Here is a 15259-nt window from a genome sequence, read left to right on the forward strand (position 1 = left end):
ACGACTGAGCCCTGACCTTAAAAACATGATATTTAATACATGATCGTCATAAAGTCGGCCTCCTGCATTATGCATGACTCGTAAGCAGACATAAATAATGAATGAAACCAGCAATTTTGTGGTTTCTGCCATGCAATTATTTAAATGAAATTTTCTGTCTTGGTTTTTGTTGCTCTCAGCGGATGGAGTTAGTCCAGTGACTGTTTGTTGATAAGTTATTAAAGGAACACAAGAGAGGGAAAGTGGGATCAAAATAAATATTCAGGCCAGCTCTGATGGTGCAGACCCCACCAGAGAGAGATAGAAAACGACAGACTTGAGAGTGTGCGTTTTGTGCGTGTCTGTCCTGATATACCTGTCATATGCTAGCATGCAGGCTGGGTTACCTTACAGATACAATGGGAGAGAGGTGAATTATGGGGACAGGAATATTCTTCTGACATTACTTTGGCTCCATCAGATACGCTAATCCATTTCCTGCACTAAACAGCAGCACTGAAATAAATTAGATATACGGACAGTCAGTTGTATATAGGCTATAACCCCAAAAGGTTCATCAGAATCTTGCCTTCAAACGCATCAGCCATATCGTGCTCTGCCAGATTGTCAACTTTTAAAACTTCAGAGGGATTCTAAAGTGGGCCAGGGAGAGAGAGAGAGGGGGGAGAGCTGTTAGCTTTGAAAGAGAGTCCAGCAGCAGTGAGGGGTCCTTCCTAAAAGGGGAAACAGATTTTGCCACTGCTCTGATCATTAATATATTCATCTATTTTTTTCCAGGAGGTTTTGCTTTAAGCCCCCATATTGCAGAGGGCTCTCAGGTTTGTCTAAGGACAGACAATACTCCCTCTGGGTGAAGTGGCTCCATTCAGAGGACCTCAATAGTCCCACTGAAGTAGCTAGAGAATGGGTGGGAAAAGCCCTGGCGAGAGAAAAGAGAGGGGAGTTAGCACACAATGCAAACGGCCTCTTTGGTTATCTGATGATATTGACTGAAGACCGGAAGAAAGAGTACCTACATGCAGTTCTCCATTGTGCGTCTTTGTGTGTCAATGTGCACCTTGCTCCTCCGAGAGCTGTACTTGACCCATACCTCCTCACACTATACAACACCACTCCACCCCAACTTAGATTTTTATGTTTCTTGCCCTACGTTGTGTACATTTTCAGTTTACAACACTCTGCTGTGGCAGAACAAAACGTGATGTCAAGCTCCCACAGTTCATACTTAATATAGATCTTATCAGATCATCCAGCAAATGGTTAATGTGGGCAAGTTTTGTATCATCATTCACTCCCTCTCCATTCTCCGCCACTACCTTTGACAACTCCCCCCCACCTTCTGCACACACACACTCCCCTCACCACCAGCCTCACTCCCACTCTGTGACCTCACCACCCTGAACACACATACACACACTACACACGTGTGCCTACCTCAGTTTGATTTGTGCTGCTCACTGAGATCTGAACTGGACTGGAGAAGAGACATTGGAGAGGGGGCAAAAAACTAGAGAGAAATAGGAGAAGAGGATAGAGAAGAGAAGAGAGAGAAGCTTCACTCACAGACGCTGACATTCACATAGCGATCACAGATCTTGTAGGACTCGTATGGGGTAAGGCTCCACATGTGACTGAGTGGGACGTACAGATACCCAATACTGTGCTTTGGGACTTGACACCACACTGGGAGTTGTGCTGAGGAAGTCGGACACCTACTAAAGCAGAAAGCAAGCTCCAGGGGAGAGAAAGGGGCATCCAACAACAACCTGTGTTGTTTGCTCGAGCTCCTCCTCCCATCCATCTCTTATCCTCCTTCCGTCCATCTCTCCTCTCATCCCTCACATTCTGCTCTGGAGTGGGAGAGTCTGTCTGCACTGTGAGGTAAGGACAAGCATGTTGTTGTCAAGTGCCTGTGTGTGCATCATCTTGAAATGTTCATTTCGATAAACAAGTCTGGATGTTATTCAAACTTGTATCTACATCAGAGCAGTTCATTTTTTTTCTCTCAGTCTCAGGAGGTTGGAGAAAGCTGTGTGGGGGTTTGGAGTACTTTGGGTTTGTTGTCGGTGGGACAAATACATGACGCAAATAATGAAGCTTTATGTATTTTTTGTTTGTTTTTTATTTACATAGTTTTCTACATACTGTAGCTTTCCTCTAAACCACTGTATGTTTCACGATGACTGCTTGTCTGTCAATCATTTGTCTGTCTCTGTCAGTCAACCTGCCTTTTTATTTCGTCCATCTCTCCTCTCATCCCTCATATTCTGCTCTGGAGTGGGATAGTCTGTCTGCACTGTGAGGTAAGGACAAGCATGTTGTTGTCAAGTGCCTGTGTGTGCATCATCTTGAAATGTTCATTTCGATAAACAAGTCTGGATGTTATTCAAACTTGTTTCTACATCAGAGCAGTTCATTTTTTTCTCTCAGCCTCGGGAGGTTGGAGAAAGCTGTGTCGGGGTTTGGAGTACTTTGCGTTTGTTGTCGGTGGGACAAATAGATGATGCAAATGGTGAAGCTTTTATGTATTTTTTCAGGGTTTTATTTACTTCATTTTCTACATACTGTAGCTTTCCTCTAAACCACTGTATGTTTCACTATGACTGCTTGTCTGTCAATCATTTCTATGTCTTTCTGGCAGTCAACCTGCCTTTTTCTCTGTCTCTCTGTCAGCCGGTATCTCAGTCTGTTCCTCTAGCTCCCCATAAGAGTTGCTAAGTGTGATTGTGTAGTGGGAAGTGATAGCAGAAGGAAAGAGGACATAATGAAGGAGGACATAAGAGAGATCTAGCAATAACGTGTGTGTGCATGTGTGATTGCGTGCGTGTGTGAGAGAGCGAGAGTGTGTGAGAGAGAGCGAAAGGGAGGGTGAGAAAGAGGGGGTGGTGGATATAAGGGAGAAAGATGGCTAACACACTCAAACACACTAGCAGTTGGGTAGAAGAACACTCTACACTCCACCTCACACCCCCTCGCCATATCATGTCCCCCCAAACCATATCCCATATTGGTGAGGATACACAAAATCCTTTGGGGACCTACCCATGCCATTTAATCTGTCCCTCTAACCCACTCACAGGAGGCAGATGGGACCCCCTAAGTCTAGGACAGAAGACAACTGACACAGTGTCTATACCGATAACAAAGCAAACCAAAATTGGTTCTGTGAAAGTTCCCAGAATATTTGTTAGGTCTGAGCAAATCTTCTCATAATACAAAAACTGTCCAGTCGTGGTGATGATTATAGAATGTTTGTATAAAACATTTGCCTGATGTTGCAAGAACGTTCCTAGAACACATTTAATCTGTTTTTTTAAAGGCTCCTAGAATGTTTCATTAGGTTGTGGGAAGAGTCTAATGAGAACAAAAATATATATTCCCAAAACACAAAAACTGTCCAATTGTGCAGATGATTATACGGAGCTTCTTTTAGGGACTAAAACACCTTCACTTGATGTTAAAAGAACATTCCCAGAACACATTTCAAATTCAGTGTACTTGTAAGACTGTAATTTGTGATTTTCTTTCTTCATCACATATGTTGAAAATCTTATGAAATGTGATTTTGACATTTTGAAAAGGTAAAAAAAAGAAAAAGAATTTAGTTTGATTGTTCAGTCTGTATTTAAAAAGCATATGAATACATAAGAAAACAAGTTATATGAAGGAAGCTCTTTCCAACTAAAATCACATTTCACAAGACTTTCAACACATGATGAAGAAAGAAAATCACAAATTACAGTCTTACAAGTACACTGAATTTGAAGAGGATGTGAACATTTTATAACTCAGAAATTGTGTTATGTGTCCTTATTGACCATATTTGACTAATAAAAAAGCTCCACAAGGCCAAAGCTATCCCCTGGTGGCGAAGAGGGTTAATTATCTGGCTGCAGTTCTGAACATTGCATCTTCAATCCCACATATTCTGTAACGATTTTTCTGTAACCAAGTGAAATTGAGGCCCAGATATACTCTACTAAAAGAGAGGTTGTCTTTATTTCAGACATATAAATCCAGTCAGAAATGCAGAAAAAAAAGCACTGTGTAAAAAGTGACGGTTCAAATAAATAAAAAATCCTACTTTGAGACGCTTGATTTGCTGATCCCAGATCAGAACTCAGTCTTGTAAATATGGGTCTAGAAGTATGCAGCATACTGTGCGCTTGGAAAGTAGACCCCTTCACTTTTTTCTCACTTTGTTACATTACAGCCCTATTCTAAAATTCATTAAATAGTTTTTTCCCCCTAATCAATCTACGCACTATACCCCATAACGACAAAGCAAAAACAGGCAAATTTATTAAAACCAAAATACTGAAATATTACATTTAGACAAGTATTCAGACCCTTTACTCAGTACTTTGTTGAAGCACCTTTGGCAGCGATTACAGCCTCGGGTCTTCTTGGGTATGACGCTACAAGCTTGGCACACCTGGTTGATGTGGTCAATGTTTTGCTCACGCGGAATAGAATATGTTCCGGTCAGACTCAGAGAACAACATCGACTTATACGCTGACTCGGTGAGTGCGTTTATAAAGAAGTGCATTGGAGATGTTGTACCCACTTTGACTATTAAAACCTACCCTAACCAGAAACCGTGGATGGATGGCGGCATTTGCGCAAAACTGAAAGCACGATCCATCGCATTTAACCATGGAAAGAGTTCTGGGAAAATGTCTGAACATAAACAGTGTAGCTATTCCCTCCGCAAGGCAGTCAAACAAGGGAAATGCCAGTACAGGGACAAGGTGAAGTAGCAATTCAATGGCTCAGATACTAGATGTATGTGGCAGGGTCTACAGGAAATCACGGACTACAAAAAGAAATCCAGCCACGTCACGGACACCGATGTCACGCTTCCAGACAAACTAAACACCTTCTTTGTAGATTATACAGTGCCACTGTCGCGGCCGGCTAACAAGGACTGCCCCCCCCCCCCTTCTTCTCTGTGGCTGACGTGAGTAAAACATTTAAACGTATTAACCCTCGCAAGGATGCTAGGTCAGATTGCATCCTTAGTCGCGTCCTCAAAGCATGCGCAGACCAGCTGGCTGGTGTGTTTACGGACATATTAAATCATTCCTTATCCCAGTCTGTTGTCCTCACATGCTTCAAGATGGTTGCCATTGTTCCTGTACCCAAGAAGGCAAAGATAACTGAACTAAGTGACTACCGCCCCGTAGAACTCACTTCTGTCATCATGAAGTGCTTTGAAGACTAGTCAAGGATCATATCACCTCCACCTCACCTCACCCTAGACCCACTTCAGTTTGCATACCACCCCAACAGATCCACAGACGACACAATCGCCATCACACTGCACACTGCCCTATCCCATCTGGACAAGATTAATACCTATGTAAGAATGCTGTTCATTGACTACAGCTCAGCATTCAACACCATCGTACCCTCCAAGCTCATCATCAAGCCTTGAGGCCCTGGGTCTCAACCCCACCCTGTGCAATTGGGTCCTGGACTTTCTGACGGGCCACTCCAAGGTAGTAAAGGTAGGAAACAACATCTCAACTTCACTGACCCTCAACACTGGGGCCCCACAAGGGTGCGTGCTCATCTCACTCCTGTACTCCTTGTTCACCCACGACTGCGTGACCATGCACGCCTTCAACTCAATCATAAAGTTTGCAGATGACACAACAGTTGATTACCAACAACGACGAGGTAGCCTACAGGGAGGAGGTGAATGTGGTGTCGGGAAAACAACCTCTCACTCAACATCAACAAAACAAAGGAGATGATAGTGGATTTCAGGAAACAGTAGCGGGAGCACCCCCTTATCCACATCGAAGGGACAGCAGTGGAGAAGGTGGAAAGTTTTAGGTTCCTCGGCGTACACATCACAGACAAACTGAAATGGTCTACTCACACAGACAGTGTGGTGAAGAAGGCGCAACAGCGCCACTTCAACCTCAGGAGGCTGAAGAAATTTGGCTTGTCACCCAAAACCCTGACAAACTTTTACAGATGCACAATCGAGAGCATCCTGTCGGGCTGTATCACAGCCTGGTACGGCAACTGCAACACCCTCAACTGCAAGGCTCTCCAGAGGGTGGCACAAGGCATCACGGCAGGCAAACTACCTACCCTCAATGACACCTACAACACCCAATGTCACAGGAAGGCCAATAAGATCATCAAGGACATCAACCACCCGAGCCACTGCCTGTTCACACTGCTACCATCTAGACGGTGAGGTCAGTACAGGTGCATCAAAGCTGTGACTGAGAGACTGAAAAACAGCTTATATCTCAAGGCTATCAGACTGCAAAACAGCAATCACTAACCCAGAGAGGCTGCTGCCTACATTAAGACCCAATCACTGGCCACTTTAATAAATGGATCACGAGTCACTTTATACAATGCACTCTAAATAATGCCACTTTAATAATGTTTACATATCTTACATTACTCATATCACATGTATATACTGTATTTTATACCATCTATTGCTCCTTCGCTATCGCTCATCCATATACTTACATGTACATATTCTCATTCACCCCTTTAGATTTGTGTGTATTAGGTAGTTGTTGGGGAATTGTTAGATTACTTGCTAGATATTATTGTTAGATATTACTGCACTGTCGGAACTAGAAGACCAAGCATTTCGCTACACTCACATTAACATCTGCTAACCATGTGTATGTGACATGTAAAATTTGATTTGATTTGAATTATTTGGGGAGTTTCTCCCATTCTTCTCTGCAGATCCTCTCAAGCTTTGTCAGGTTGGATGGGGAGTGTCGCTGCACAGCTATTTTCAGGGGTCTCCAGAGATGTTCGATCAGGTTCAAGTCCGGGCTCTGGCTGGGCCACTCAAGGACATACAGAGACTTGTCCCGAAGCCACTCATGTGTTGTCTTGGCTGTGTGCTTAGGGTCATTGTCCTGTTGAAAGGTGAACCTTTGCCCCAGTCTGAGGTCCTGAGACCTCTGTAGCAGGTTTTCATCAACGATCTCTCTGTACTTTGTTCATCTTTCCCTCAAGAACAACTAGTTTCCCAGTCCTTGCCTCTGAAAAAATCCCCACAGCATGATGCTGCCACCACCATGCTTCACCGTAGGGATGGTATTGGCCTTGTGTGGTGCCTGGTTTCCTCCAGATGTGACGCTTGGGATTCAGGCCTGAGTAAAGCATCTGAATACTTATGTAAATGGGATATTTCAGTTTATTAAAAAAAAATTAATTGGGGAAAAAATATATATTTTTTGTTGTTGCTTTGTCATTAAGGGGTTTTATGTCTAGATTTATATGGACAATTAAAACAAATCAATTTTAGAATAAGGCTGTAACATAACAAAATGTGGAAAAAGTGAAAGGGTCTGAATACTTTGCGAGTGCACTGTACGGTATGTGGCACCAGTTATGAACATTTTAGACATGAAGCTGTAGAAACCACCAATAATTTATGTGCCTCCATCACACTTTGCCTTCTTTTGCTCCATTTCTCATTCATTACTCTGGACCCCATCCTCCCCCTCTTCTCATTTCTCAAAATGTTCTCTCACTCTCCCTCACTCCGTGTCTCTCATTTCTCTCTCTTTCAATCTTTCTCACTCTCACCTCCCTCTCTCATTTCTCTCTCTCTCCCTATCTCCCTTCCTCCCTCTCTGTAAAAGCTTTATGGGTTGTTCACTCCACTACTGGGATAATGAGATCCTTCATACTTTGTAATGATGCAACTGTTGTTGTAACTCAGAGGTCCCAGGGCCATCAAGACTCAGATGCATATGCCTAGAACCTACGTACAATTGTCATCTGATCTGCAGGGCACAGCCTTGACGCCGACAAACACACGTTGAGAAGCAGGCGTTTTTTGAAGACTGTGACTTTGAATTAATGCATTTTTTTCTCTGGGGACGAGAGCCAAGACCTGTAATCATATCTTCAAATCATCACAACAGTGAGAACAGAAAAGAAAAAACAGCCCAATCTGAAATCTGTTTCAAAGTTATTGTGGCTTTGCCTGCTTTTGTGAAGAGAATCTGTCTTCCAATTGGATTATACTGAAGCACCTCCAGATGTTGTTTGTGTTTTTCCAAACTAAATTGGCGGATTTCCGTTAACAAAAGCTGCAACGACCATGAAAAAATACCCTCTATTTTGAGAACAAACCCATTTGTACTGGCATACTATAAATAGATCTATATATTCAAATGAATCCACTTCTGAGAGATATTTGCAACCCACTTCACGCTTTGAAAGTCGTACGATGAGTGATTTTTTACCAAGTGTCAAGCTGCGCTCTACAGATCCCAGTAATATAGCGTGGCAATTTGCTTTCCCGCATGAATAATTCCATGTGAATAGCTGAAATGTTTCCTCATATCAATGAATCATCTGCTGCTAGACCTCTTTAGTACATCATGACCAGTAGGAGCAGAACTGTATGTGATGGAACTGATGGATGCTTTTGACCTTTCCCCTGCTCTTTCAGTCCCTGGGAGACGGCAGAGTGTTGACAGTGTGAATGATGGCAGCAATGGCCCTGTCCTGGTATCTCTGCCTGGCCGTGACTCTCCTCTGTGGCCCCTCCTGGCCCCAAGGACACTCGGCTCTGGCCCCTGAGAATGAGGTGCCACTCCGCCCCACCACCTGGCTGCCTGATGGAAAGGTCACCTCCATACATCTGCCCAAAGGACGCACCCGGAGGTACAGTATAGAGATCACGTCAGGGGAGGTGGATAGTATTGCACACTGAATGTTTATGTTCAGTGTCCTGGACAAAGATTGAAACACTTAAGAAAGGCCCCTGTTTAAAATGCTGTCACTACAATAGGCTATGTTATTACAAGCTACCTAAATGGTAATTTCCTGCGTAATTCTTCATTGTTTTGAGCAAAAACAATGATAGCCTTAATCTTAATCGCCATTTCTTGGGTTGTTGGAAAGGCAGTGGTTGAGCGTGGTGTGGCCGCATGGGCAGGAAGAGCAACCCACTTGGCCCGGGCTCTGCTGATCATGTCAGTGGTAGAGCTCTAACACTGGGAACAGTAAATTGGAATGTGGGCATCCCTATGAGCTGTCCATCTGTCCATCCATGCAGCCAGGCATAAAAAAAAAACAGATTTTTTTTAAATTAGAAAAAAATCTGCTAATTATGATTCGAATTAATCAATCAGTTAAACTATGTATTGCCCTTGACAACATTAGCATGGCACAGCTGTTGATAAACTGCAGCACATCAGCAGTTGAGCCAGAAAATGCATGTAAAAGAATGATACTATTTTTCAATGGGCAGAGTAAATATCCCAGAGCCTATGACAACATAGAGGTCAATTACATCTCAATATTGAATGTCTCACCTTGATGAGTTATGTTGATGAAAATACAAAGATGATCAAATATTGATGTCTGAGACGGTGATTGATAATGAGAGTCATGGTTAATTGGTGAGTTTGAATCTAATTATATTGTGAAGGAGATGAACAATAAGTTTGTAGAAGGAGACCAGAATGTCACTTGGAATGCTTTGACATGTTACAGTACTTTTCTTAGGTACAGTATGTTATTACATTTGTAAGGGGGAAGAAAAATACATGAGAATTTCATAGACAATCCCTTTTTCGTGTGGTACCTATCCTCGTGCAGACTGTACTTCACATTGAAGAAGAAGGTTGCGATGATGTCTGTGACCGTCAGTCCCTGTGACCTCCCCATTGAATGGACCCTCGCAGCCCGAACCCTGAAGGACAAACCGCCTAAAAGTCCACACTGTAAGTGGGAAACACTGATAGAAAATAAAAGCAACTACACACAACACCCTCGCACATGCAATTCCTATTCATATCAATTCAGTTTCATTACACCTCAATCCAATTCACACTGGAGCCATTTATTTTTGACATAGTGTCCATTTAAAGACTGACCCTGGTCATAAAAGTCTACAAGATAGGAGAGACTTAATCAGTCCATTGGTCTTGCTCTCCCTTTCCACTTCTCTCTCTTTTCCTCTCTCCCTATCTCTTATTCACACACACACAGTACTGAGCCCAGGACTAGTATATCACTGGACAATCTGTCCAACCATTTTACCTTCAAAGCAAGAAGGACAGTAATATCTAAATGTCACACTTGTATCCTGAATGTAAGAGAGATTAGAAGGACGTTTCTATTAAAGTATGATTATATCTGGATCACATATAGTACAGTGGCTTGCAAAAGTGTTCACCCCCCTTGGCATTTTTCCTATTTTGTTGCCTTACAATGTGGAATTCAAATGTATTTTTGGAGGGTTTGTATCATTTGATTTACACGACATGCCTACCACTTTGAAGATGCAAAATATTTTTTATTATGAAACAAACAAGAAATATGACAAAAAAACTGATAACTTGAGCGTGCATAACTACTCACCTCCCCAAAGTCAATACTTTGTAGAGCCACCTTTTGCAGCAATTACAGCTGCAAGTCTCTTGGGATATGTCACTATAACTTGGTACATCTAGCCACTGAGATTTTTGCCCATTCTTCAAGGTAAAACAACTCCAGCTCCTTCAAGTTGGATGGGTTTCGCTGGTGTACAGCCATCTTTAAGTCATACCACAGATTCCCAATTGGATTGAGGTCTGGGCATTGACTAGGCCATTCTGAGACATTAAAATGTTTCCACTCAAACCACTCGAGTGTTGCTTTAGCTTTTGGTCATTGCCCTGCTGGAAGGTGAACCTCCATCCCAGTCTCAAATCTCTTGAAGACTGAAACAGGTTTCCCTCAAGGATTTCCCTGTATTTAGCACCATGCATCATTCCTTAATAAATTCTGACCAGTTTCCCAGTCCCTGCCAATGGTATTCTCGGGGTGATGAGAGGTGCTGGGTTTGCGCCAGGCATAGCGTTTTCCTTGAAGGCCAAAAACCTACATTTGACCAGAGTACCTTCTTCCATATGTTTGGGGAGTCTTCCACATGCCTTTTGGCGAACACCAAACATGTTTGCTTATTTTTTTCTTTAAGCAATGGCTTTTTTTCTGGCCACTCTTCCATAAAGCCCAGCTCTGTGGAGTGTATGGCTTGAAGTGGTCCTATGGACAGATACTCCAATATCCGCAGTGGAGTTTTGCAGCTCCTTCAGGGTTATCTTTGGTCTCTTTGTTGCCTTTCTGAATAATGCCCTCCTTGCCTGGTCCATGAGTTTTGGAGGGTGGCCCTCTCTTGGCAGGTTTGTTGTGGTGCCATATTCTTATTGTTTTTTTATAATGGATTTAATGGTATTCAGTGGGATGTTCAAAGTTTCTGATATTTATTTATAACCCAACCTTGATCTGTCCTTCTCCACAACTTTGTCCCTGACCTGTTTGGTGAGCTCCTTGGTCTTCATGGTTCCGCTTGTTGGTGGTGCCCCTTACTTAGTGGTGTTGCAGACTCTGTGGCAGATCATGTGACACTTAAATTGCACAGGGGAACTTTATTTAACAAATTATGTGACTTCTAAAGGTAATTGGTTGCACCAGATCTTATTTCGGGACTTCATAGCAAAGGGGGTGAATACATATGCACGCACCACTTTTCAGTTTTTACATTTTTGTTTTTTTGAAACAAGTCATTTTTTTCATTTCACTTCACACATTTTGACTATTTTGTGTATGTTCATTATATGAAATCCAAATAAAAATACATTTAAATTACAGATAATGCAACAAAATAGGAAAAACACCCAGGGGGATGAATACTTTTGCAAGGCACTGTATTGCCAATACTTGAGGATAAGGGTTTTTCAATTTGTCATTTAAAATAACACATATAGAGACGGTTCTGCTTTTTAAAATAACTTTTATAAGATTGATACGTAGATAGATTTGTACAGAACGGCATGCAAGTAACAGCCTATACAGTACAAACTGAAATTCAGCTAAATTCGGACCTTTACCATTTAATTGAAAATGTCTCATATTAATGCCAAATAGATTTGATTTGCACTACTATGGGTTAAGCAAAACCCAAAATAGAGCAAATCTGGTGGAAACCTCTCAAAGAGTTGCAGAAATAGAACTTGAGGGTTAAATAGGGAACAGATAAGTCTAAGCTACATAACTACATTCAATTTAAAAAATAATAATAATCTCTCGATGAGCACAAAAAGGAAAGTTACCAAAAGTAGCCTATTTAGGCTCGCAATGATGTTATGCAACATGGCCCTCACCAGCCTGCTTAGTTAAAAATCAGTGGGTATTCTAGATGGACAAATGAACAGCTTTATGAAGTTATACTGTGACACATAAATCATTCAGAGTTTGAACCCCATGTTCCCCAAAGTCTGCCTAAATTATTCACTTTGATTGTGTAACATTTGGTCACTTTTTATTTCCCAAGCTAAGGAGAAATTATAATGGATGATGGTGAAAAGGGGTTTATATGAATAAGGGACAATCTTCTTTGCACTTCATTGATTATAGTTGACTACTGTATTCATTTAAAGTAATCAGGATACGTATTGAACTGTAAGACTGTATCTTCAATGAGTGTGAATGTATGTTCTGTCTGGTGAATGTAAGTATGTGTGCAGATGTATGAGGCAGAATATTAATGACCCGTGGCTTAACAGTGTTTTCTGCACAGGGAGTACCAAGAAGAGTATGCCTGAGGTGTGGTGGAGAGGGCCTGGAACTGAAGCCAAGATACACACCTACACTGGCAATGCCATGGACACCTACACAGGTCCTTCCTATGCCCCAGCATCTATCTACATCCTCAGACTGCGCCCCAAGGACCAGGACACCAGGGCTACCATGTACCTCCATCAGGGCTCTGGGCCCTCAGGGGCCTTCCCGGAGCTTCCCTCTGACCCCCATGTCCACACCCTGGGTGTAGGAATGACCAGTGTCACCCTCAGCTGGGGCCCCAGTACCTCCCTCACAAGACTGCCGCACACCCAACGCATCTATGACTACTGTGTCCTTGTCAACCGCAAACACAACTACCACAACCTCTGTGCCGCCCGGGAGGGCATCAGGAAAGAGCAGGAGAAAGACAAGAAACGGCAGAAGAAGGACAAACAAAGGAAAGTAACTGTGTGGCCCATTCTCAAAAACTGGTGGTGGCAGCAGTGGGATGCTGAAACAGAGCTCCGTGACCAGCATGATGATCTCCAATGTGTTTGTAAGGGAACAGAGAGCGTGTGCACTGTTTCAGAGCTTGTCCCCGACACGCAGTACTACTTTGACGTATTTTTGATTGACAGGCTAAATGGAACCAGTGCAGCATATACTGGAACGTTCGCTCAAACACATGAGGAGGCCCGACCAGCTATCACACCACTCAGGGAAGGGGAGCTCCGGTGGGTGACCTTCCGGGATGGAGGCTCAACCTCTGGGGAGTTCTTTAGCTTCCGTCCCCGGGGTTGGCAGCAGAGTGGCCTGCTCACTCTCCAGAGCTGCGGAAGCAGTGAGAAGATCAAGGTCACCATCTCCAGCAAGGGCCAAGAGCTTAGCTCCCATGCTGTGGGAGAAGACTTGGCTCAGATCTGGCTCCAGGGCAGCCCCTCCTACCTCATCCACCTGGAGAGAGAGGGAACTGCGCCCCCCAGACAAGCTGCTCTAGGGGCACTGAAGGCCTCTGTTAAGATGCAGGCATCCTCTGCTTACCATCGTCAAGGGGTACCTTCGCTCCCCACCACCCTGCAGATTAAGTCTTTCAACAGGCTGAGGAGCTGTGACTCCATCACCCTGGCCTGGATGGGCACAGAGGAGAGGAGCCTATACTGTGTGTACCGCCGGAGGCTGGGTAAGGGCGAGAAGGGAGGTACGGCACCCTGCCTGGGGCCTGAGTCACGGTCGGACACTGAGAGAGTCGTGTGTAAATACTTCCAGGAGCTAAACCCTCGGCGGGCTGTCACGACGGCCGTGATCGGGGGCCTGGAGCCTGGGGTGGCCTACATGTTTGATGTCTATCTAATGAGACGCTGGGGGATCCCCATAAAGTACAGCAGCAAGACAGTGAGAACCAGGAAGGAGTGCTGAGCTGTTGCCACCTCCTAGTCTTGTAGTCTGCAGCAGCATTGGACTCAACAAAGAGGTGATTTACAAAGACTTACCATGACAAAGCCATTCTACTATGAGGGAGACTGTTAATAATTGTGGTACACCCTCCGAAGAGTGGACGCATTTGAACACTGGTACCCATGGATTGGGTAGGAGAAGCAGAGGGGGGACCGCACACCAGCAAAATTAATTCCATTACAGTAACCTGCTGTGCTTTTTGTCTTTTTGTTTATAGTTGTGCCAGTTGTCCAAGTACTTATTCTGAGTCTGAGTACAAAGGAGGATAGAGGTTTTTGATGACAAAGAATGTCAGCAAAGACTTTGCCCAAAAATATGCAACAGAAACAGATGGAGCTTTGATCGTACTTTACAATGGGGATAGAGAACGTATGGCAAGATCCTACAGTATATATTTAGTGCTGCATTGTTTTGTTCTATATTCTACAGGCTTAAAACACAGATGGGGTAATCTATTGATACTTAGCGCAAAGTCCGTGTGTAAGCTATCTTGTGTTCTGCTTTCGCATGAAGCAGGTAAAATGAGCTAGCGACTAGCGTCATTGTCTTTGATGTATTTTAATTGTGCTATGCTTAAAATGCCCCAATAAACACATTAGTATCTGTATCTCGGTATCAACATCTAATAAAATATCCTCTTTTGTTTGACTCTTTGCTGACAGTTAGTTGAGAAAATGATTAAATTGAGAAATCAATGTGACCCTCATGTTAACACTTGCATTTATTTATCTCTACTTGGATGATTACTACAAAACTAAAGAAAACAAATGAAAAACATGATTTCCTAGCGGCCCTACCTGCTTCAACAGACAGAATGGGTGGTCATCAGCCTGTGATATCAGAAAGTCCTGATTCCACAAAACACACTAAAAAAGTAACCAATACGAGTGCGTTTTTGCATCGATGTAAGCATGTTTTCGTTAAGCCTGTTGCATGCTTCCCAGTCAAAACAGTTTGTGCCTATATTATGCCTAAATTAAAATGTGTGATGTTTTTGTTCGTTTTGGTGTTCGACTGATATTTTTTTCGGCTGTTCGCACACACAACATAAAATGTTTTTATCTTGAGGCAAGTTGAAGTTCGGTAGCCGAAGTCTACGCCCCTTCATCTGTGATTGATCAACAATAGGGGTGGGAACTATGGACAGGATGTTTCACTTAAGTGTTTGCTGTGATTCAACCAAAAAGCGCAACAGCAAATAGTTTTCATGAAAAAAATTCACTTCAAAAGTACTGCACCAAA

General features: G+C 43.1%; 1 protein-coding gene across 2 annotated transcripts; it reads left to right on the forward strand.

Moving 5' to 3' along the window:
- Positions 1–1388: 1388 nt before the first annotated feature.
- Positions 1389–15016, forward strand: ndnfl (neuron-derived neurotrophic factor, like). Of its 2 annotated transcripts, none has more exons than XM_024427909.1 (4): positions 1389–1881; positions 8460–8674; positions 9614–9738; positions 12579–15016. In XM_024427909.1, the coding sequence occupies exons 2-4, from the start codon at positions 8493–8495 to the stop codon at positions 13976–13978; spliced, it is 1707 nt and encodes a 568-aa protein (XP_024283677.1). In that variant the 5' UTR covers positions 1389–1881; positions 8460–8492; the 3' UTR covers positions 13979–15016. The 2 variants fall into 2 exon arrangements, with proteins under 2 accessions (XP_024283677.1, XP_042180259.1); XM_042324325.1 differs by lacking the exon at positions 1389–1881 and adding an exon at positions 2276–2303.
- Positions 15017–15259: the final 243 nt, after the last annotated feature.

The sequence above is a fragment of the Oncorhynchus tshawytscha genome, linkage group LG01 (assembly GCF_018296145.1).
Source record: "Oncorhynchus tshawytscha isolate Ot180627B linkage group LG01, Otsh_v2.0, whole genome shotgun sequence".
NCBI classification, from domain to species: Eukaryota; Metazoa; Chordata; class Actinopteri; order Salmoniformes; family Salmonidae; genus Oncorhynchus; species Oncorhynchus tshawytscha.